This window comes from Anneissia japonica, unplaced genomic scaffold (assembly GCF_011630105.1).
Source record: "Anneissia japonica isolate Jap-2015-1 unplaced genomic scaffold, ASM1163010v1 scaffold6792_len961167_cov158, whole genome shotgun sequence".
Lineage (NCBI taxonomy): Eukaryota > Metazoa > Echinodermata > Crinoidea > Comatulida > Comatulidae > Anneissia > Anneissia japonica.
The window spans coordinates 139,336-165,824 of record NW_022701523.1 but is presented as its reverse complement, the minus strand read 5'-3'; the positions used below and the strand labels follow the sequence as shown (position 1 = coordinate 165,824).

The 26,489-nt window shown below is 31.9% G+C and overlaps 1 protein-coding gene across 1 annotated transcript; it reads left to right on the top strand.

Moving 5' to 3' along the window:
- The first annotated feature begins 4,973 nt into the window (after nucleotides 1–4,973).
- On the top strand, nucleotides 4,974–25,719 carry LOC117103586. Its single transcript, XM_033244168.1, has 10 exons — nucleotides 4,974–5,012; nucleotides 5,357–5,602; nucleotides 15,350–15,505; nucleotides 15,793–15,825; nucleotides 16,542–16,583; nucleotides 16,829–16,861; nucleotides 17,136–17,177; nucleotides 19,496–19,597; nucleotides 21,916–21,996; nucleotides 24,186–25,719. The coding sequence occupies exons 1-10, from the start codon at nucleotides 4,974–4,976 to the stop codon at nucleotides 24,189–24,191; spliced, it is 780 nt and encodes a 259-aa protein (XP_033100059.1). The 3' UTR covers nucleotides 24,192–25,719.
- Nucleotides 25,720–26,489: the final 770 nt, after the last annotated feature.

Sequence of the window (26,489 nt, the reverse complement as noted above, 5' to 3'; positions counted from 1 at the left end):
TTTTGGAAAGTACTTTTATAAATCAGTTACCCAATATTTACCTAATGTTCAAATAATTAATGATATAATTATAAACCATTTACATAGTTAAATCTTAACTTAAGAAAGGAATGTAGTGATAATGGTAAACCATGTTATACTGCCCTCAATCTGACAAAAACTTGCGTTACACAACACGCATAAGACAGTTCCAGTGAACACGCCATTTTACTGTATAATGTTATATTTCAGTATGTTTTATTCAACCACTACAAACATACGTGGCAGCCAGAGCTGAATTGCATATGTATTAACAATTAAAATCGTCAAAACAAAAAGAACATCAAATGCCACAATTCAAGAATGAGTACAGAAAAAAGCGACTACAATCCTACAAAGAGGAACCAGGGCAGACAGTTGTACATGCAGTGCTGTTTTTTTATTACTGTAGACCTACCAATATTAGTTTCCCACATGAAAAAAAAAAAAATAATAATCATGCATCGTGCGGTGATTACAAAGGCCTAATGATATTTTGCACTAACATTAGACTGAAATTATATTCTTCATTTCAACATTAATTTTACTGATGTTGTGGTGTATTGTCGTTCATGAGACTAACTTCGCAGAAAAAATTAATAAATTTTCTCTATCTACTCAAATGTTTGTTTTATGTAGGTCAATTTTCACAAATCAAATTGCAGTTTATAGAAGCATTTAACAAGCTCACGGTCAAAAGAAATCAGATATAACGGACATGGCAAAGAGTGCTAACATTTTTTGGTTTCTGCACCCGACACTAGATGGTGATATATATCAATCAGACAGTGGGTGGTGGACAATCCTTTGTGGTTACTAAATTGTCTGGAATCCATTTTGTTAAAGTGACAGTGTAGCGATTGTATGGAAGCTAAGCATTTTATCCGTTTTCTTTTTTTATCTGATTGGTTAGACATTTGCCTCTTAATTTTTATCAATTTTTAGTTTGTTATCTTACTGTATGTTTAAATTTTGTATCTGTGTCAGGTGAGGAAAGATTGCAAATTGTTTTTTCAGGCTATTTGCCTATTCTCTTTCCTGGTTTGGTACATATCTTTTTACCTGGCTGACCAAGCCGTCGTACCGGGCTGTAAGAAGACTGTCTCTTATACACATCTAGATGTGTATAAGAGACAGGGGGCAGGTGGCCATTGGTTCCCCATTTTTTTCTACTGGGGGCCTACCCCCCCCCCCCACTTTTGTGACTGTTCCCGGCACCAGTGATAAAATTATTATTATTATTATTATTAGATTCAAAAATTATTGCAACTTTAAGGAAAATTTGAAATTTACAGAATAATTTAATGTAACAATATTAAAAATGTTTAAAATATTTAAAATACTCTTGTTAACTTTGTCAAAATAAGAGAACAGGACACATTTCAACATCAAAAATACAAAAGGGAAATGTAGAACAAAAAAACAATCAAAAAGGGAATAAATAAGGGAGACATACAAATGAGCAATTATACAGAGTACAAAACTGAATGAAGCCTACAGGGTATTTCTTTTTTTTTTTTTAGGGGGGGGGGGGGGTTGTTGGGGTAACTCAGGGAGGGAGACTTTAACACTTGGCAAATACCCCATGATTTAAAATGAAGTCAGGGAACCTCTTTGTTCTGACTTTAGGCAACTTGAACTCTCTAGGAGCTCTAAGGTTATAGTTGATATTTGTCTTATCAGGTAGCTTATGAAGTACATGCCCGGGTGTTTAACCTTGGTGATATATCCCCTGCAGTGTCCCTTCTTACAGTGAGAGGAATAACAGGGTCATCATCTAATGTACAAGGTTTCTTTAAGATATTCAGGCCCCACACTGGCACCGTGTGTTCTAATACAGGTCATGACTTGTACAATAACAATAACACATGGTTATCAACACCTGAACATTTTAATTGTCTATTAGACAATAAAAATAATTTAAAATTATCAATATAGAGTACCGCAGTCATGTCGTCACAACACCAGGTGGTGCTCTCTGTTGTCAACAGATGTAGATTACCGTTCATTATGCCTGAATGACTACATAAGCTTTCTGGAATAGGAATTTTAAAATCTAATACTTTACCATCAAAATGTACTAAAAACATAAAAGCTCGCATTATATTAGTATCGAACACACATTTAATCATCAAAGAAAAAGTAAGATACAACATCTTAATAATTATGTTAGAAATTGGGATTGATGGTTTGTTAGTGGCGAAAATGGCGTCGGGTTGAATACATTTTGCAACGATAGCAACGGAGTAGTATCACATGGTATCGTGACGTAACACTGTAGTACTCTATGAGGTTGCCATCATAAATTGCTGCTTAAAGTTAGACCGAGGAGTTTAGTTACAGGAACACAATCAATATTACTATCAATAGAGAGTGGCTCAAATTCTGTTTTAACTTTCTTAACAGCTTACCACATTGGCATTAAGCTTCATATGGTTATTATCAGACCAGTGTTAACATCATTTTGCAGATTGCTGATTTGATTTTTAGTTATACTTTCTACTACAGTGGTATCTTAATAAAGATAATTAATATAATAACACCCAACAATTAAGTACCTTGGGCCAAGCCTCCATCGGTACAAGCCAATCAGTATAGAGTATCACCCAACTTAACCCAGTTAAGCCTATTGCTAAGAAACGAACTAACCCAAGCAATAATGTATGGTTCTACACCAAGAGACTGGAGCTTAATGATAACAATATTGTGGTCAATTAGATCATAGAGAAATTTTCTCTATGATTAGATCATAGGCTTTTTAAAAGTCCACAAGTAATATATGCAATTCATTACATTTATTAGTAGCATCATAGCATTCAAATACAATTCTAATAAATGCATCAACTGTAGAAACACCCTTCATACCCCCAAATTGGTTAGAATCAATATTACATTTTACATGGTTCCATAAGTGTTCCCCAATTAGGCTTTCAGAAATTTTGGCAGGGGTTGGGTGAGTGAGATTGGTCTAAGATCACATTCAATATTTCTAGGTGGGTTGACTTTAGGAATTAGGACTATGTTGGCACTTTTCCAAATCTGAGGCACAAAACCTTTACGTAGACTTGAATTGATGATGGTACACAAGGGTTTAGATACTGTAGTGTCGGAGCATGCTCTTTCAATATCCAATTTGGAATGCTATCAAGGCCAGGTGCTTTACCACAAGAAATGCTATGTAGTTAAGTTCAAATACATCAGGATTATTAATGAAGTAATCAGGGCAACACTGCAGTCTGGTGGGAAAATTGGGGTGATTGGAACATATTCTTTATGAAGGGAATGGAAGAATGTGTTGCAGCTATCTGCAATTGCTTATTGCCATTAAAAAGTGAATTAGCTAAGTTGTATTTAATCCATTTTCAATGAATGATCGTTATAATGCTGATATCTGATCTTAATTTTTTACTGATAAATTTAATATATCAAGTTACTTTCAACCAAGTGAATTTAGCAAATTTGATAAACTGGAAAGCTTTTCTAGCATACATTTCAACTCCAGAAATCTACATTGTAAATTTTACTCTATTACCATTCTGTTAAATTCCTTAAATTTCGAATTTGATTTTATTTCTATTTCTGAAAGTTGGCAAGATAGCGCATTATTACATATTCTTAATTATTCCCTTATTGCAAAACACAGGCAGGTGACCTTTCTTTTGAATCAGAGAAGACCTGAGACTATTGACAAATCAATCTGTGATTCCCTATTTATCGAAATTGAACAAAAATCATCAAAAAATATTGTTTGTGGAACCATATACAGGGCCCTGTCTTTAAAACCTAACTTGTTTTTTGATAACATTAATTTTGTTCTCAGTAACCTCTCCTAAGAGAACAAAAACGTTTTTTTACTAGGTGAATTTGATACAGATATTTTAAAATATGAATCAAATAACCAAGCTTTCAACTTCAGAAATTCATATTTAGCAACTTTGATTTTCCCCTTATTCATCGCAATACTGGAATTACTTCAACTACTGCTTCCCTTTTGGACAATATTATTACCAATCAATCAGAATTTCCAAACCACAATGGAATAATTTATAGTGATATCTGAGTACCACCTGCCGATTTTTAATATTTCTTATCTGGCAAACATTGTCCTTGACTCCATACCTGAACACCCATTAATGTATCTGGTCAATATATGACCAAACTATTGAACACTTCAAACATGAATTACAAGCAGCCAACTGGGATAATATTTTTAATTTGCAAGACCTCAACGAGGCTTACAATTTATTTGATTCTACTATTAAACATATATATGGCAATAATTTCCCTCTTGTAGAAACTGATCATTTTAAACACACCTTTTCTCTAGACAAAAATGATATCAAAGGAACTTGGAAAATCTTTAATTTTTTAATTAATATTTTCCGAAATACCCAACCCGACATATTTTGATGATTTCCAATGAAATTACTATTTTATTTTTGGCAAATTAGCGCACCTGCCGCCACAAAAAAATGGAAATTTCAGAAAAAAAATAAAAGTTTTTCTTTATTTTTATTATGCTGGCTTGAAATTTCCAAAGATAGCATATTTTTATTTCTTCCTAATTATATAAATTTGAAGCATTTAACCATCCCAATTTACATTAAAAAATAAAATTTTATTTTTATTTTTTCCTCCGTCTGGGTGTTTTTGGCAAAATTATCTGCTAAATAAGAAAACAAAATTATATTTTAATTTTTATTCCGCCCTCTTCCAATGATCTTTTAAAAAATAAGTACGGGAAAAAGGAAATAAAAAAAGCCTCGTCTCACTTTCACATTGATAATTAAGACATTTCTCATTCATTTTACAATTTTTAAGAAACTTATATACAGTAACATAAACTGTAAATAAAATTACCCATACATATTTACACATCCAAATTGATGATATTACATAGGATAAGATCTGACATTAAAACAACTTTTTTAATCATATGTTTTGTCTTGGTCCAAATGAATCTCTCAACTTCTGTCCAAATAGATTTACTACAAGTAATAATACCCATTTTCATTAATAGAGTTATTGTAAGGTAATAGTTATTAAGCATTTTCCAAATTGTAAAAAACTTTTTTTGATCTTGTTTTTGTTTAACTTTGACTTATATTTTTAATGTGAAGCAGAAAGGGGCTTTATGCATTATGCTCTATATAAAAATAAATTTAATATTTTTATTTATTTATAATTTTTTTCTTTTAGTTAATCCAGCTGTCAATTAAGACATTTTTGTAATATTATAGAAACATTTAATAAAAAAAAGTAGTTTATAATTGCTAAATTGATATTCAGTTTATGTTAAAATATAATTTACTAAAATGTTTTGTTTGTATTTGTTTAGGTGGCAAAACACAAGACAAGTGCTCAAGGGCCCGCACTTCTGGTGGTGGAGGAAGATCTCTACCAAATGATGGTTCTGTACAACCAAGCATGCAAAATAGATTCATCAGGAGAGACTTTCTTCAGCAATAATAGTGGGCAGGAAATCCGTCCTGGCCAAGAAATGAGCAGACTTTGGAAGTCCTTGGGAATTCGTGTTGGTAAAACGGTGAACCCGACACAGTTTAGGAAAAATGTGGCGGTTATGGTAAGATTTATTCCATTATCAGAGTATAATTATCCAGTATCATATCACCAATGCATAACTGTCGTACCAATAGCTTCCTAAGACATTATGCCGTAGAAGTGGTTGGCGCATCGGTTGTGGCTTGGACTCCCAACCTCGAGGTCGGGGGGTTCGAAACTCGCTGTGCAAATCGCTTGTGTCCTTGGGCAAGGCACTTTATCTACGGTTGCCTCTCTCCACCCAGGAGTACAAGTAGGTACCTGATAGGTTCCAACACAACCTGTGCTGATTACTAGCTGCAATATTATGGAATAATAATATAATTTAATTTAATAATTTAATTTGGTGTTCAATGTGTTCCATATGTGTTTGATCCAATGACCGGGGTAGTAATGTGAAGCGTTTAGAGGCTTTGTAAAGTCATGAAGCGCTATATAAGAACGACATATTATTATTATTTTTAAATTTAATTTTAAATATCTTTTTTTATCTAATTTCTCGATGGTAATACATTTTCTTAATGTGATGATGCTCTGTCATGACTTAGTTAACTGAAGTTAAATTATTTAGTTCAAAATTTTTTTTTAGTAATTTTTCTGACTAAAAAACATCTTGTACAAATTTTCTATTCAATAACCTCCATGGTTTTTACCTGAGACAACTATATACAGAGATTGGAAATGACCCAAGATTTATTTAGTTCTTCCTTCCTGGTGATAAATTGAGTGTTGCATGCTTTTGTTATGCAAATCCAGGCAACCGAACACTGTTGCAGGCAAGAGAATGCTCAGGCCCGTATCCGGGGGGGTTTTTATGGTTCAGGAGAACCCCCTTTTCTAGCAAACCCCTCTTTTCTGGCTAAACCCCTCATTAAATTTCCCAAATAAGTCCTCCAACCAAACTAAATGCACTGCAGACCAGACACAGACATTTTCAAACATATCTGCTTTTATAGCATTATTTAGACCCATAAAGCACAAAACTCCTCTTGTTTTGGGGGTTTCGCCGACCCCACCAGGGCTTCGACTGTGGAGACCTCACGCCCAGAAACCCCCCCCCTTGGAAGAACCTTGCTACGGGCCTGATGCTTACTGCTCATGCTCAGTTCATAATCACTGAACCATGTACATTAAAACAGTTACTGAGCTAATAGGCTTGCCCTGAAACCAGCAGTGCTTCTAAGAACTGTGCCAATATAATGTCCGACAGGGTCGAGGAGGGGGAAGATGGAGGGAGATGTGTTTTCCTACTGTAGGTTGTACTCAATATCTTCATTGAAATGATAAAAAAATTAAAAGAGAAAAAAATATCAATCTATCTTAGCCTACAGCAGGCCTAAGCAGCTAAGTCTGAGGTCCCATTGTATGCCCTACACGAATGTGTATACTGTACGAATACGTATATTGTACTCAAACACAACTTTGATGTATATTGATCATTCAGTAAAATAATCAGTCAGTATGTCTAATTTTAGAGCTGAAACAACGAAGAAAAACAAAATTGAACGTGACGAACACAGTAATAGTATACATAGTATATGGCACTGCTGTAGGTCTATGACAGTTACAATGAGAGCTGTACTTTTTTGGGGGAGGGGGTTGAAATACCACTGGCCAATTTTTAATTTCACTTGCATTAGTTTCGCACCCTGTAATAAAATCGATAGTCTCAGACCTAGTACTCAGAATTCAGTTGAGAGAAAGATGACAAAAGCACTAGTGTGAATAAATTGGTATCAGTTTGAATTGTTTGTGAATATGTTTACATGTGACATTAGTGATCTGCACTTGGTTGAAGCCTGTAATGATGGTTGCGTCTCATTTAATGCATGCTAAAAAACAAATCGGGTATATAATCAAGTTTGACAAACCAATCTTTTTAAATTTTGATACTGTTTCATATAAACTACTGTCCTTGCAGAAAAAAGTATGAACAGTAGTTGGTGGAAAGACACACCTATTACATCGACCGAACTATTGAAGGTCCATTTTAAATATATAAAAATATACTAATTAAAGATAATATTTAAACTATATCTTTGATTTGATTATTTTAGTTTTTTATAAGATATATTGTCTGCCCCAAAACAAATTAAAAACTTCAAGAAATTCAATTAAAATTAGTAGATATCATTAACTTCAAGCAGATGCAAATTATTTCTGTTCTTGCAAATATTGGATGATTTTATAATAAGCGCATGTTAACAGTAACAAAAAGATCGAATTCTTTATCAACTGTAATAGCGTATTTGTGGGAAAAAAACTTTTCCTATAAAACTGAATGAGTGTGATGTTGCTCATTGTCTTCATTTCTTCAAAACCAACGCTACCGAATACAGTACAATAGTTTTTCATTCATATCACAATCCATTCGCAATTGCTGATATGTCAGACATGATCAATTATTATAATGTTGATATTCAAGTTCATCATAGAGCCAAGCATTAACCAATAATCATCAGTGTCATTATTACCTGTAAAATCAAGAAAAATGTCTTTTTTAGGTACCTTCATAAACATAAATAAGAAATATTCAAGTACAATCCACTTTTATGAGCTTTAATATCATATTTTAAGCCCAACATATTCTGATAAAGAACATACTGTATTGTGAAGCAAAAATACTCAATATTATATTCAATCAGTATTTTATTTTCATATCAGTGTAAAATTATAGATTAGTTGTTATCAGTGAGAATATGAATACATTCAAAAATAACCTTGGCAAACATACAAAGAGGCATCATAGGAGTATAACTCACAGCCTCTTCAATTTTTACTATTAAGCATTTACAGAGGTAAGCATCTTAAACTATTTGAACAAAAAATACAGCAACCATCCTTAAAACCCTGCCAGGCTATCAAATTTTATTTTGACAAAAATTGTGAAATATCCTAAATAGTAAATATGTTCATGATGACATCACATCACGGACAAATTATAGGCCTGTCATGCCAAAATTGGTTCTGGGAAAAATTGTCCAGCGGACCAATTTTGGCCGCCTGACTTCTAAAATCGGTCCGATTTTGGTCGCCCGACTACTAAAATCGGTCTTCCGGGTTGATTTTAGCTGCTAATACCACTCCCACTTGGATAAAATTGGCCCGTGTCAGCCTGGCTACTTGTAACTCATCTGCTGCTTGTAGGGCATGATTGTTTCTCCCGTGGAGTGGAGGAAAGTAATGCTTCTCCCACACTTGCAAAGTCATTTGCAGTGACAGAATTATATAGTATTAAGCTTTTAAGGATGTGTTATCGAACTCACCTGATAATGCATTTCCCAGGCTAGGCAATACACTCAGCAGGCATAATTTTTGGCAGCTGTGGTTAGGCCTAGGTTTGCCTAAAATGAAACACAAGACTGATTTATTAGTTTTAAATATTCCGGATTATTGTGTGGGGTTGAATGCATGTACTTCGTCCCAGCGTTCAGCACACACAACCAAAATAAACAAAACAAGTTAAAAAAAAAGACTTCTCTTTGTACTTTTACACCCAAAAGTTTTACTGGGCACGAAGAATTTCACCATGATTTCACACATAACGAATGAAAACACATCATATAATGGGAGATAAGATATTTATATATCATTTGATTAAAAAAAAAGTTATAAAAATACAAGTTACTACTAAATAGACACCGGACCGATTTTTGCTTATGTGGACTACATTTGGCAGGTAATTTTAAAGCCAAAATCGGTCTGGCGGACCTATTTTGGCACGGGCCAAATTTTTCCTGACAGGCCTATAGTATAGGCACACCATAATCATCATCATAATCTGTTGTGTGCTGAAAAACCGTTGATTTAAAAATACATAATTTGCAATAGGAATGGGGTTATATTGCAATCTATATAAAGAGAAAAAAACTAAATTCATTTTTTGTTTTGTTACAGCACTAATTTTTCTAATTAGAAGTGTAGGCCTAGCCTGAAATATAGCCTAGGCTTTTTTATTCATATGCCTACAGCGAATCTGGAAACATACAATACAAAGTATGCTCCATACATCGTAGCTTAACTTGTTCGCAGTCTAAACGGTCCTGCGCCGTTAGGCCTATAAATGACTAGGCTGCACATAGGCCTAAACAAGGGCATAATTTAAGGCAGTATTTCATATTTATAATCAAGTAATCCATAAAGATGTTTAATGTCTCTACCACCAGGTTTAGTTAATCCTTTGGAATATCACATGCCAATGGCTAATGGTTCATAAACATTAGAGATAAGTGTTTAAATGTTGAAGTATGCAAATAATTATTACGGTCAGAAATGTGAAATATGTAAATTAAATTAAAAATACATATTGTCTTGATTCCAAAACATGATATACTTGTCTACACCAATAAATATCTCTTCTGTTGTCGTAAATAATTCTAGAACACACATGTGCTTATAAATATATATAGGGCAGTGCTTAAAGTTTAGTATGTTTCTTCAATTCAGGAATTTTATCGCGTGTCGGCACCTGGCTAGGCTAGCCCTGGACAGCTGAGGGTAGGGGTGGCTGAATTACCAGCCTATTGTAGCCTTTTAAACTGCAATATATGTGTTTATGTATCTAATACATTTCAAAGAAATTGCCAAAGTAAAAGTTAAAACATTAAAAAAAAAAAATAATATGTCCAAAAAAGCTATGAAAATATCCACTTGTCTTGTGTGCGGGAGATGCCCGCTTGCGGTTCGAACAACCTTATTTGCATATCAGTGAACTGCATAACCTCACAAACAAGAGAACAATAGAATCCAGTCACGTAGTTGTCTCAGGTTTTTACAGTAAATAAAGAAAAGTATTTATTATAATACTAATACTTGCTACCATCTCTTTTTTCAAATAAAATATTTAATGTCCATGAGACCAATAGTTTATTAATAGGTGCGACTTTTTCATACCTTGTTTAGCGAACCCTCCATCTTAATAGTGATTTTGAAGAAAAATAAAAATTTTTCCTCTTAGCCAAAAAAAAAAAAAATGGAAAATTAAAACAGTTATTTGCATGGCAGGCTGTGTATTATCCTGTGCGAATAACTTAAATACGGTTATTGGCACATCCGAAAGTGCAGACAAGTAGAAAACAGTTTTTTTCAATGATTATTCTTATTATTATTCTTGTACTCTTATTATGCATTAGTCAAGTTCTGAGGAAATTGTTAAACAGTGGTTCCCAAACTTTTTGGGTCGCAGACCCCTCTGGACATGTCAAAAGCCTTCATGGACTGCCATGTCAAAATATTACACATTGTCCATATCCCAACTAGATTGTAGATAGAAGATGTTTCGCCACGAAATAAAACATTAAACAGTGGCGATTCCTGGCACTTCTAGATGGCTGGAAATGGCATTGTCAGACTCAAAATTTGAATGAAATATTATTTCATTTACTTCTAATTTTATCAAATTTAGGGCTCCCTCCTAATTTTGTAATTTATTCAATATCCAAGTAAAAGCAATACAAGAGAAAACATGGAAAAAAGGTGTACATACCTGAGGATTGCCACTATCAATTGGCTCTTTTTATACTAAACATTATTACATAAAGAATACATAAAAAACTACATTTCAGATCACCAGTAAAATATTGGAATTAAAATATAATGCCAGTTAAAACAATTTACAATTAAATGAAGTCATGCCTGTCAAGGCATAATCACACTGTTGTAAGAGTGACAAGAAAAATAATGGAATCAAGCAAAAGTAGGCCTATTATATAAACTCCTCAGTTCACAACCTTAGAGGCCTCTCTATATTATGGTTCAGTTACAGTATTGCTGGTTAACTGCATATCCTTGCATACATATCGTTCTTTCTTCTTTCAATAACGTTCAAAATATCTTATTCATATAGGTCTACAATTACTTGTAAATTAAATCAGCTGAGTATTAACCCTTTTGATTTAGATTTCAATGTCCCATCCAGTTGTAGGTACCACCTTAGTGATAGTTTTAATGACTTGGTGCAAGACATTGACACAAACTTTAGTTTCATTCACTTTATAATGCTTGCAGCCTTACTAAAAATTTTACAGAAATATTTGATTATCTCCAGACTCTAAATTATAACTTTACCATCTTATGCTTCACTGAAACTTGGTTTAATGCCTATACTCCCTATACATTGTATAATATTCTTGGTTACAAACTCATTCATTATGATAGGCCAAACAAGAAAGGTGGTGGTATTGCACTTTATATAGCAGATAATATCAATTATAAGTATAGACCTGATCTCAGTAATATTATTAATGAAGTTTGTGAAACCCTCTGTATTGAAATTGAGGCAAAACCGATAAATATCATTTTATCAGTTATTTATAGACCACCAGAAAAGTGTGTTAAATCATTTCATGAATGTATTTCTTTATTGTTGAAAGAGGTCAACAAAGAAAAAAAGGCTTTTTATACATGTGGGGATATCAATATTGATCTCTTAAAATCCGACTCTCACAAACTAACATCTGATTTTCTTAGTACTTTATTTTCATCAAATTTGCTTCCCATTATAGGTAGACCCACTCGCATAACTAAATTGAACATATATATTGTAACTCACCTGTTCATAAATTCAAATCTGGTATACTCTACTGTGACATAACTGATCATTTACCGATATTTTGTATTTCTTGCAAAGATAAACCGTTTATATCAAGTAGATCTAAATATACATATAGCAGAATAATCAACGACACTACTGTTTATTCTTTATCATCTGAACTTATGGTTACTGACTGGTCTGAAATCCTTAATGCTTCAAACAATACTCCGCAAGAAAAGAACCAATATTCGTAAACAAAATAAACCATGGTTAACTAATGGGATTATTCATTCTATTAATACTAGAAATAGATTATATAAAAAGTATACGAAATCTGGTAAAGAGATCGATAAAAAAGGTACGCTAATTTCAGAAATAAACTAACTATTACTAACATAATCCGCTTATCTTCTAGAAATTACTTCAAAAAACAATTCAATATTCACAGAAATAATATTAAGGCAACTTGGCAAACAATTAATTCCGTGCTCGGCAGAAATACCAAATCTAAGTTTCCACATTAATTTATTAAAAATAATATGAAAATTACAGACCAGTCTAAAATTATTAATGAGTTTAATAAATACTTTTCAGAAATCGGCCATAAACTTTATCAACCAATTAATATGTCATACATTAATTATTCAGCATTTCTTAACTCACCTAATATTCATTCCTTATTTCTTACACCAGTGTCGGAGAAAGACATTATTGACATTACTGACTTATTCAAATCTAACAAAAGTCCAGGCGCCGATGATATTCATCTAGATATTATTAAAAAAGTTTCTTCATTTATATGTAAACCATTGTCACATTTTTAACATTTCATTTCAGTCTGGCAAGTTTCCAAATTCTCTAAAAATTGCAAAAATTATACCTATTTTTAAAAATAACCATCTCCACCAATTCACCAACTATAGACCTATTATCACTACTCCTTTGTTTTTCAAAAATTCTCGAAAAATTTATTTATAACAGATTATTAGCATTTTTTTCTAAGTATCAAATTTTACACACAAATCAATACGGATTCAGGAAAGCACATGGTACAGATCTTGCGGTGCTCCACATGTATGAAAAATTAACGTCTTTACTTGTAAAAAACATCACACAATCGGTATATTCTTGGATTTATCTAAGGCCTTTGACACCATAGATCATGATATTTTACTCTCAAAATTATCTAATTATGGTGTCAGAGGCCTTCCATTACAATTAATAAGAGATTATCTTACAGGTAGACAACAATTTACCTCTGTTAATTCATTTGATTCTAACTTATTCCCTATAACCTGTGGAGTACCACAGGGTTCTATTTTAGGTCCTCTGCTTTTTTTAATTTATGTTAATGATCTCCCAAATGTCTCAAAATTACTACATTTTATTTTGTTTGCAGATGATACCAATATATTCTATTCCAATGAAAATAACCATACACTTGTAACCACAATTAATAACGAACTTAAAAATGTATCTTTATGGTTCAAACTCAATAAATTATCTCTTAATATATCCAAAACTAATTTTATTTATTTCAATCATAGTAAGAAATGCAACAAAAAATTGCCAAATGATAGCCTTATTGATGGCCATCCAATTAAAAGAGTTTCCAGCGCAAAATTTCTGGGAGTCATAATTGACTGTGAACTCAGTTGGAAATGTCATATTGCCAATGTCACAAATATAGTTTCTAGAAACGTTGGAGTTTTATCTAAATTAAAATATACGCTTCCCTCCAATATCTTATTTTCGTTATATAATACACTTATTTTACCTTATATTAACTATTGCAACATTGCCTGGGCTACAACCACTGGTAAATTTTCACAATTGTGCCCCTGGGCAAGCTCTGAAACAACTAAAATTCATTGTTTATTTTGATTACAAAAGAAAGTGCTCAGAATATGCACAGGGGCACCCTCCAGGTCTCATTCTAAACATTTATTTTATTCTTTTAATACTTTGAATATCCTCGATTTTAACAAGCTTCAAACAGCCTCGATTAAATAACAATCAACTCCCCTCTCATTTTCATACATTTTTCACTAACTTCTGCCAATACAGTACCATTCATATGATACCAGGTCTTCAACCGTCAAAAATTTTATTTATGAAAGCCACACTACTTTATTAAGGAGGACATCTTTTATTTATAATGGGCCATACATATGGAATAATTTACCTTTTAAACTTAAATTAACACACACCTTAAAATCTCTTAAAAGAATTCCTAATAGATAAGTATGCATCTTAGTTATTCATTTTCCTCTGTTAAATTAAATAGTGGAAAAATATTAATAATACAATCCTCTTCATCTCATCTCATTTTATTTTTTTCTTTTCTTCCTGATTATTACTCAATTTTTACTTGTTACACCCAGAAACATTTTTCTACCTTTATTATCTATTTTTATTTTGTTTATTTTTTCCTGTTTGTTTCCTAATTACTTTTTTTATCACTAGCCATTTACTAATTCAGTATATGTTTATTTGGAGGATTAGATTTAAAGCCTTCCTGGCTTATTGTTTCCTGCACACACAATGAATATTCACTGTATCTATTAAACAGTATTTAAATTTATATTGTTATCCATACTATGAAATTCTATTTTGATCATATTATTGTTATCTTAAGTTAATGAATCAAAAACATTGAATTATTATAATAAGTTCTTATATGTTGTTCATTTATTATGTTCATTGTGTGAAACAATAAAACTGAAACTGAAACTGAAGAAGGTGAGATTTTTAGCCAAATCTCATGAAAATTTAAAATTGCTCTAACTCATCAGAAAATGCTGGTGCGGAGCCAAAACTTCACTGTGGGGTTATCTCAGGTAGAACCCCCAACATGCAAAATATTGGGCGATTTGAAGGGGGTCGGGCAAAAAAGTGTGTTGAATTCATATAGAATGACTCAAATACAAGATAGTAATAATTACTAAGTACTTGTCTAGGAATAAGCCTAAACCTGAATTACAATGGCCTGTCACCCAAACGTGGATGGAGGGATGCACCTGTAACATCATCACTAATCTAGTGGAGAGTGTCTATGTAACGAACATGCACTAGATTTGTAATTTTTAAAATGGGATGTTATGTGATCGAGTATGCTAAATCAGTTCTCAAATTATATGAAATTGGTAAAATTCAGAGATAGCAAACCATTCAACATGAATTGGTTAACAATTGTTTTTTAATGAATGACGTTTTGTAATGCATCTTATATTTCAGTCATGGAAATACAACAACACGGATTCGGACCGTATAAGGGTAGCCGATTATATGCGCCACAACGTCAAAACCCAAAGGCTTTATTACGACGCCCAACAAAGGCACCGTGATGCTGTTGCGGCCAAGACTTTAATTACCAAACTAAAAAAGAAACAAGTATTTACATAAAATTATTATAAAAATTAAATTTTACTTTTGCTTAAACGATTTATCTCACTAATGCTTTATGTGCTCATGAAGTTCAAGATAGCATGATAATTATGTTAATATATTATTTCTCTATACTATTTAGACAAACCACCTTTTATGTTTAATATATTTTAATTTTTTGTGACCTTTCTTGTAATATAATCCACATAATTATTAGTGGAAAGAGGTGAAGTGTTTTCAATAATAAACCATCTTTTGTTTTATAATAATTTGGATTTTTTTCAACATTTCAGTCCAATCAAGACTCAAATGCACAGCAGTTGGATGTAAGTTATTTTTCACTGTTTAACTGAAGCAGACAGCCTAAATAATATGTGACCAAAGCTCACAAACGGGCTGTAAACTCATCCTCAGGCCAAAATGAGTTTTTGTTATAATGGCATAGAACATATCATTTACTTTAAAATGACAGTTAAATGAACTCAATCAGGTGAATGGAAGCAAGGTTATGACCGTTTGAATAATTGTCATCTTATCAACTTTCTTAAATCACGTTTTGAGAAAAATGCTTTTATTTTCGGCAGGTTTCTATTCATTTTTTACTAGCTCCCATCCGAAAATGGCTAAATTTTACCTCTTACATTTGGAATTTTAAACTCAAACTTCAGGAATAGTAAGATTAAAAGTTATACTTTATTTATCACACAAAATTCACGTTCTACGCCCTATTCTGTCTATGGAGGCTTGTTTCTCAATACAGTGCAGTGCGAGTTTACAGCCCTTTTGTGAGCTTAGGTCATATATTATTTGATAACCGTAATAGATGGATGTTGAATACAGTATAATTGTGATTGTTGAGTTAAGCTTTTGTGAATTTTGCACAATTTTTTAACTACTTTGTTATAATGTACGTTGTGATTTTCCTTGTCGAAAACATTTTTAATCTTGAGTGTATTTCTTAAGTATTGTATTGCACAGACTCTAAGAACTAATACCTTCCAGGCTACAGTATGTGTTTCCACATTTAATTATTTTTTTTCAGAATGTTGGGGTAACAGTTGAGGCAGCACAGCAAATGTCTAAAGTAAGTTGTCTACTTTTTAGGATGAGTATTTTAGTGGCAGATTCAAGGTAGCATGATAATTATGCATATATGTTATTTCTCTATACTATAGACAAACCACCTTTTATGTTTAATATATTTTCATTGTTTCTGACCTTTCTTGTAATATAATCCACATAATTATCAGATCTGGGAAAGAGGTGAAGTGTTTTCAACAATAAACCATCTTTTGTTTTATAATAATTTGGATTTTTTCAACATTTCAGTCCAATCAAGACTCAAATGCACAGCAGTTGGATGTAAGTTATTTTTCACTGTTTAACTGAAGCAGATAGCCTAAATAATATTTGATAACCGTAATAGAAGGTTGCTGAATACAGTATAATTGTGATTGTTGAGTTAAGCTTTTGTGAATTTTACACAATTTTTTGTTTTAATGCAAGTAGTGATTTTCCTTGTTGAAAACATTTTTAATCTTGAGTGTATTTCTTAAGTACTGTATTGCACAGACTTTGAAAACTGATACCTTTCAGGCTACAGTATGTGTATCCACATGTAATATTTTTTTTTCAGAATGTTGGGGTAACAGTTGAGGCAGCACAGCAAATATCTAAAGTAAGTTGTCTACTTGTTATTGCTGAACCTGTACTCAAACTTATACCTAATACTCTCTAAATTAGTCACCATCGAAGCCCTGTAATATGGTATTGGCTTCATGATGAAATAAATATTTTGCTGAATTTAATTTAATTCTCCACTTTAAGTGCTGGGGTGGTAATATTTTAGGGGTGTATACAGTATATATAGTGGTCTTCGGAAGCATTATAGAATGAAGTGGTAGACTATAGGTACAGGTTGGCTGCATGAATTGTCACCCTCAGTCTTTCATCCCTAGAGGAAATAAATTGTACTAGAGGGTGCACTCACTTACCGTCCGTGATTGTGGTAAAACGTTTATGCAATGCATTTTTAAACTTTAAATTGCTAACATTAATGTGTTTAAACTTCATATTTCATACTAACAATACAGTGATCCAAACCTTGTTGTAATTTATACCTTGCTCATCACCGTTTTGATGTTTAAGAATACTTTAGACATAGAAATATATTTTTATTCAGGAAAATTACTTTTCTTGACAGGACAAGCAAGATCAAGAAATATAGATAATATAGAGTAAAAATTTAAAATGGAACCCACTTGCAGAATACATCAAGAAATATACAGTATATTAAAATGATGAAAACTGTACAAACTCACCTAAATTCTGGGTTTAACAATGACCAATTTATATTTATTTATTATTATTGACATTATTATAATATATTATTCATAAATATTCAATCATCAAAATTCAATACCGATACATTAAAAAATGCTATTTAAAAATTGAATTAAAAAATGTGAATGGCATTCGGAACAAAAGAAAATGTGAATTGTGAACTATTTGATCTTGGTGGTCTAAGCGGGCCCAAGTTATTCTTAGTTAATTAATTGTGTAATGGATGAGAACCACTTTCTATAGATCTTTATTTAATTTCCTCAGTGTTTGTTTTTCGTAAATGCCATTCACATCATTAACCGGTGAACCAATAATTCTAGAGACTGTTTTTTTTGTTTTAAAATCCCACACTGTTTTCTTTGTCTTTTTCAAATTAATCTTCAGATAGTTATTCAAATTCAAATAAACATTTATTTCTTCCATGAAAAGATGGTACATGCAGAAGATAAAAAAGTTATACGAAAGTTTGTAGTGATATACTAGTAATCTTATTTATCTTAAATAAAAATAATTGATGCTAAACCATTTAAAATTGTAAAGCCGTATAACTTAATTTTAATGCAAGGGAGAACAGAACTTGTTTGAAACATACAGGAAGGTTTTTTTTTTTTTGAATTTTTTTTTTTTTTTTTTTTGTAAATTGTTCCATAAATTAGGCCCAGAGAATCTAATACTGTGCTGGAATATATTTGTATAATATATTATATTTTGTAATAAATAATTAAAAGTTCTGTCATAAATAATTTTTTCTAAGGCTTTCAAAAAATAGATAATATTGAGATGGGTTGATATTATTTGATAGTTCAGATTTAGAACCAGATTTAAAAATGGGTGTTACGCGGGCAAGTTTTATTCTGTTGGGGAATATACCTTTAGTCAAAAAAAGATTAAAATATATGGGAAGGAAAAGAAATGAGACACTTTCAATAACTTTTGAATTAAAATCATCAATACCAGGAGATTTATTTGCTTTAAATGAGGAAATCATTTTAACTGCACCACTAGGTGATCAAATTCAGTGTTGTATACATGTTCAATATTATTTCTTAAACCAATCAAGGCCAAATTGACATTTGCTACTTTTGGCAAGACCGTCACTTGTGTAATTAGTGAAAAGGTAAAGGATATGAAGGATCACATGAATTCCAAAGCATACAAAGCGCAGAGAAAACTACAACAATCATAGTGCCTTTCCTTGACATATTTTTCTCGCATTAACAGTGGTTGGTTGTTTTCACAACCATAAAATTAGCTTTTCCTATACTTTCACACTGATCACATTGTAAGTTCTCCATATAACCCACTACAGTATATGTCACAAGTATGTCTATGTTAAACCTGCCACACTAAAGAGTGAACTATTACAAATTCAAAGGGGGATGATAATGACTAAACTATTCTTTATTTAACCCATTGATTTAGAATAATTTTGATTCTTGGTTCTTCTAATAACATTAAGCCTTTTCCTAACATTTCGTGTCAACACTCAAGAAACATTGTTGCAGCCTGAAATTGTAGTAACTATTATTTTAACAATTTTGATATAGTGGACTACAATTTATGAGAAATTTAGTAATTAGAAACAATTTTTAGGTTGAAGTTTGGAGATAACATAGATAGTGTTAACAACCACCATTGTATATTTTACAATAGGAACACTATTTTAGAACCAGGTATGCATTTACAAACATGGACATTGCCCTGCTCCGAGTCATATTTAAGTCTGTGCTTAAGGGAAGAGTCACAAAAGCAAAGGTTAGTTGAGACTATTCATATCTATTGAAACACACATAATTATACAATTACTATACCGTATTCGCGCAAATAAGCACCCGGGCACTTAAAATATTTTTTGCACTTTCTCAGGGGCGTTTATTCAAACGGGGCACTTATGAAAACAGAGTGGAAATTGAGGGGGCGCTTATGGAAATAGATTAAAATTGAGGGGATCTTATGGGAAATTATTAAATTTAATAGGCACATTTTGAATGAAAAAAAGATTATTTAAGGACATTACGAATGGTGCTTAGGCGGAAAAGACAGCCTAATCATCCAGAGAACATGGCTCATGACAAGAATGCGTGAATATCATAATAGCAAAATAGCAGATGAAATTGGTGGTGGTGGGTAGTGGTTAGCTTGTTGGCCATCGGCCGATTGAGATTAGCAGGATGGCAGGATCATTGTATTTTTTTATTGAAAACTTAGATGAGAATGTGCTGAAGGTCGGAAAAAGAAAAAGATGAGTAGGACTAGGCATAGACATATGTAAAAAGAGTAAAGTTAGAAATATACTGTCTGTCCAGGGTTCGGAGCTCCCATCAGTTCAAGGCAAATATCCTCATTTTGATATTGACCTAAGAAGAATGTGTTTCCACTCTGCAGCTCAAATCATGCCAACAACCACAGTCCCAGGATTGATTGGATTTTTGACTTGCTAAAAAGAAAATCTTATGAAATTATTAGAAGTGGGCGCTTATTCAAACGGGGCGCTTAAGGAAATTTTTACGTTAGGAGGGGCGGCTATTCGAGAGGGGCGCTTATTCAAACGGGGCGCTTATTCGCGCGAGTACGGTACTTGTATTTTAAGTTTGGGGATTAAACACTTATTTTGAGTTGTAACTAAAACTAATTTTACATGAATAATCATGGTTTGGAAAATCTTAATATTTATTATATTTATCATCACTATCGTAGTAGAGGAATTGGATAGAACACTACAACACTTTAACTCTTGGGTAATTCCATGTAAAACAGGACATGAACATAAACATTTCAAAAAAATAAATTATATATGATTATTATATAGTACATGAGTTTCTGAAAATATATTGTGCTTGAAAGTAGACAGCCATTTTGTTTTTCAAAATGGCTGCAGAATTTGCATAATTCCTGCAAATTTAGACTTTATATATTATATACAAATTACTTTCACTTCTTTCAAGTTCACACACTTGGATTTAATTATTTATGGTATTGAATTATTAGTTGGGACGTACTCTGCTGATATCTGCTGATTTACATAGCTACATTAAGCTCCTCCTATTGTCTAATGTAGAAAATTGCATTATTGTAATTTATCCTCCAATGAAACGTCGGTTACCAAAAACCTCTACTTTTCTTCAAAATTTCTTGCCATACAATGATAGGCTGATAGTATTTCATAATTTATCTCTCCTAACTATGCCGCAAATAAAGTACAATAAAGTCCTGAAAATGTATATTGAAAGTGCGTAACATCAGTTGCCGTAGTGTTATAAGCCTATAGTATATTATATATAGACACTACTTATAACAAATATATAAACTTATTTTCAACTTTATCAGTGGCGGACCATCAAGGCAAGCAAGGTATGCAGTGCATACCCTGGCTAAAACAAATCAAAAATATAGTAGTACAGTTTCTCCATTTTATTTACCATTTCTTAGTCAGAATCTTATATAAACCTTAACTTTATCGAGTTTATTGCTACAGTTCATTGGAATACCGAAGTTTTTCAATGTTTGGTCTACTTTGGTATTTAGGACAAGTTATATTCTGGCCTATCGCACCATACTCTCAGCTGCTTATTTCCGCATGGCTGGTTTTCAATATCAGCCAATCACGTATTCACTGAGTCAATGGGAGTCAGAGCATAACCTACAATGCTTAAATTTTGAATTATTATTATTTGAATTGAAATTTGTTAAAATACAGGAATAGGAATTCTTTTGAAGAGAAAATACTACAACCATGCTGGTATTAAAAATAACATACATTTGTATTTTGACTATAGGACACAATCTGATTCTGTATATTAGTATTAGGCTTACAAACTTTTCCTACTAGCAGGCCCTAGCATCAGTGGTGTAGGGGTCTTGAACTGATGGGAAGGTGGGGGATCAGTGATTAAGTGAGGGGTTAACTCGCAAAATTATGTGATTTAAGGTGACTTTAATAACTACAGTACTTGAGCATGATTTGTTGGCAGGAGTGGAGGTGCGCGACTGAGGGATGGGCGATTATTTTTTTCAGTGGGAGGGGGCGTCCCCTCTTATATAAATGTCTAAACCAGATTACATTCTTTTTTCAGGTTAAGGCACTCTACGATATAAATGAAGACATTCAACACATGACACTAAAGTCTGTCTATGATAAAGTTAGAAACTTAAAGGTAAATTAGTTTTTAATTAGAAAAAATAACATTTCATTTTAATGATTTTTCGCTAGTTTTACTTTTCATTTTGTGTACTTGAGTATTTCAAGAAATTTTGACTGAAAACTACAGTTCAAGTTGCATTCATTATTATTAAATTCATCATGCGACATGTTGTCTTGAACAACCAATGGTTGAAATTCATTTTTATTTTAACCAAAATTTCTACTTTGTAAATACAGAGTGTGTGCCACAATGACATCATATCACTGACAAAATTGTTTGCATTATCATATTATATGATATAAATATTATCATATTTAAAGATATTGTAATAACAATAATAACTATTGAAAAATTAGAAGAATCATACGTACCAATAAAAAACATGTCGCCGTCCTTGATGCCAACTAGTAACCATGTCAGCAGCAATTGGTATCTGGAAGTACTTGGGAATAGTCACAGAATAAGAGATAGAGATATTTTGAATATTTATTTTTTAATTTAAATATTAATTGAGTATTGAAATGAATAGTGATGGAAATAATTGATTTGGTTGTAATCGCCCTGTGCCTTCAGGGCCACCATACACTTTTTTTTTGTACACTAATAGTGTTGATTGTGTCAATTCTATTTTATTTCAGAAATGAACACGTTTCAAGCTTATTAATGGTTGTACTTTGTGTGGTCGGATTATTTTGTGTTTTTGATTTAAAGTCAAGTAGACTTCTGTAGGGTTTGATGAATAGAAGGTTCCACCTATTTAGGTATGTTAATTAGGTGCCAAAAAACACAAAAATAAATGTTGGCAATTTATTTTGTTGGAATGGCAGCAGATGTCTGTCATCTATAATTTTAAAATGGCGACTACCTTGACAACTGCATATCACAGAAACTTGATTTTGGTCTCCAATTGTTTGTAATACTGTATATAAGTTTATATTCGCTCTAATGAAAAAGCTTACTGGAAAATGGCAGGAGATGTCATTTCTGACCTTTGACCTTATGTTAATGAAATTTCTATATCTTCATAACTACTCATAGAGTACTATTACATAGATACTTGATTTTGGTCTCAAATTGCTCAGAATATATAAGTTTATATTCGCTTTGATAAAAACTTTCCTTGGAAAATGATCGGAATGAAATGTCTACTAAACATAGAGACTTGATTTTGGGCTGAAATTGTTTGGAATATATAAGTTTATATTTGCTCTAATAAAAACCCTCTTCGGAAAATTAGCGGAAATGGCATTCTGACCTTTGACATTATGTTAATAGCATTTATACTTGATTTTGATTTGAAATTGTTTAGAATACTGTTTTTTGTCCAAATAAAACATTTCACAAGCTGCAAATGAAGTGCCATTTCTGACCTTTGATCTAAACATTGCTAAAATGAACAATACTCCAAAATCTCCGGGGCTGAACTTTTGAACGGACTACGAACACATTTAAATGCAAGAAACTATGTCAACTTTTTATAATTCCTGATTATGACACAATAATGTTGAAATATTAAATCCAAACACGATGGCATGCATTTCAATACTTGGAGTATTATGTCAACTTGGGGTTTTTAAAAATCCTATAAGGAAAATTATTTTAAAAATTGTTTTCTTAAATCATTTTTGTACATTTACTTTTCATTTTGTGTACTTGAGTATTTCAAGAAATTTTGACTGAAAACTACAGTTCAAGTTGCATTCATTATTATTAAATTCATCATGCGACATGTTGTCTTGAACAACCAATGGTTGAAATTCATTTTTATTTTAACCAAAATTTCTACTTTGTAAATACAGAGTGTGTGCCACAATGACATCATATCACTGACAAAATTGTTTGCATTATCATATTATATGATATAAATATTATCATATTTAAAGATATTGTAATAACAATAATAACTATTGAAAAATTAGAAGAATCATACGTACCAATAAAAAACATGTCGCCGTCCTTGATGCCAACTAGTAACCATGTCAGCAGCAATTGGTATCTGGAAGTACTTGGGAATAGTCACAGAATAAGAGATAGAGATATTTTGAATATTTATTTTTTAATTTAAATATTAATTGAGTATTGAAATGAATAGTGTGGGAAATAATTGATTTGGTTGTAATTGCCCTGTGCCTTCAGGGCCACCATACACTTTTTTTTTGTACACTAATAGTGTTGATTGTGTCAATTCTATTTTATTTCAGAAATGAACACGTTTCAAGCTTATTAATGGTTGTACTTTGTGTGGTCGGATTATTTTGTGTTTTTGATTTAAAGTCGAGTAGACTTCTATAGGGTTTGATGAATAGAAGGTTCTACCTTAGGTATGTTAATTAGGTGCCAAAAAACACAAAAATAAATGTTGGCAATTTATTTTGTTGGAATGGCAGCAGATGTCTGTCATCTATAATTTTAAAATGGCGACTACCTTGACAACTGCATATCACAGAAACTTGATTTTGGTCTCCAATTGTTTGTAATACTGTATATAAGTTTATATTCGCTCTAATGAAAAAGCTTACTGGAAAATGGCAGGAGATGTCATTTCTGACCTTTGACCTTATGTTAATGAAATTTCTATATCTTCATAACTACTCATAGAGTACTATTACATAGATACTTGATTTTGGTCTCAAATTGCTCAGAATATATAAGTTTATATTCGCTTTGATAAAAACTTTCCTTGGAAAATGATCGGAATGAAATGTCTACTAAACATAGAGACTTGATTTTGTTTAGTAGACATGAAATTGTTTGGAATATATAAGTTTATATTTGCTCTAATAAAAACCCTCTTCGGAAAATTAGCGGAAATGGCATTCTGACCTTTGACATTATGTTAATAGCATTTATACTTGATTTTGATCTCAAATTGTTTAGAATACTGTTTTTTTGTCAAAATAAAACATTCCACAAGCTGCAAATGAAGTGCCATTTCCGACCTTTGATCTAAACATTGCTAAAATGAACAATACTTCAAAATCTCCGGGGCTGAACTTTTGAACGGACTACGAACACATTTAAATGCAAGAAATTATGTCAAATTTTTATAATTCCTGATTATGACACAATAATGTTGAAATATTGAATCCAAACACGATGGCATGCATTTCAATACTTGGAGTATTATGTCAACTTTAGGTTTTTAAAAGTCCTATAAGGAAAATTATTTTTAAAATTTTTATCTTAAATCATTTTTGTACATTACCTTTGAAATAATTTTTCTACTGCTAACTCATTTTTAGATATTTTTTTAAAAATACATTTTAAAAATTTAATCTTGACCTATAACATCTTAAAGGAAATTTATACCTTTAAATGTTTAACAGGCACAGTCCCTGAGTACTTAAATAATTTTTATGAGCAAATGGACAATTTATCACAGTCTAAACACAAGAAGCAAATCGAAAAATACATTAGTTTTACCTAAATGGAACAATGAATTTGGGGAAAAAACATTCAAATAACGCTTGGTTAAACTGTGGAACCATCTTCCACCTGATATTCGCAGTTCAATAAATTCCTTAACTTTGCATTCCTTCAAAAATTTGATTTAATATTACTTCTTCTGTATACCAAATTTTGCTTGTGTTTACCAAATTTTCTTTTGTTTTTGTATATATAATTTCTTAACTTCATTTCTTATTTTAATGTTTTAACTATTAACTGGACCTTAAGGAAGAACAATGTAAAAGTTGATTAAGTATCCAGAATAAAGAAAGATTTCTATCTATCTAATTGTTTTTATACTTGATTCATTATTGTGCACTGTATTATTGCCTAAAATTTTATTTGGTTGTTTTTATATTGTCATAACCTTTTTATAGTTGTGTCCAGGACTGTGGTTTAAATATTTAATGTTATTATCTCTTTTTAGTTGTAAGCTTCCTTCACTGAATGTGATTTTATCCTGATTAAATAAATTGCAAAAAAGATTTTCCATGTTTCCATAATTCATAGAAACTAAGTCTTGTATTTGGTCTCATATCGAACATTTTCAAATAATCAAAAAGTAACCCCATCTACCTAGTTTCATGCCTACACAACTATTTGTAATATAAACATAGTCTAGGTCTCAAATTGTACCACATCATCTGACAAGGAATGTTAATGAATTATGATTGTGAGAACATATTTCTAATAACATTAGTCTTTTTCCAGTACTGTGTGTGATGTCGGCAACCAAAAGTTAATTCTAACGTTATTAGACAACAGCAGCAACAACAACATACACCAACAACGACAATAAACAACAGTAGTGATGTTGCCTAGAAACTATTTATTTTCAATTCAAATGGTGTTTTTATATCTATTACTGGGGAAGATGGAGAAGGAGGGGGTGCAGATGGTGCGATTGTACCCCCTAAACTGTATTAAGAAAAATAATTGTATTATATTGTTGACATGAATTTATATTAGTAACATTTTTAGGCACCCAGAGGTCCACACCTCAGCCCCAACCGTGTTGGTACTGAGGTGGTATGGACTCTCATGCACTTATGGGCGTA

What these genes read in the sequence shown, in the direction of transcription:
- LOC117103586 (XM_033244168.1), top strand. Translation starts at nt 4,974, where the DNA reads ATGAATCTCTCAACTTCTGTCCAAATAGATTTACTACAA. An exon ending in GGAAAAATGTGGCGGTTATG is followed by an intron (nt 5,603 to 15,349) that starts GTAAGATTTATT and finishes CTTATATTTCAG; the next exon opens with TCATGGAAATACAACAACAC. An exon ending in CAAATGCACAGCAGTTGGAT is followed by an intron (nt 15,826 to 16,541) that starts GTAAGTTATTTT and finishes ATTTTTTTTCAG; the next exon opens with AATGTTGGGGTAACAGTTGA.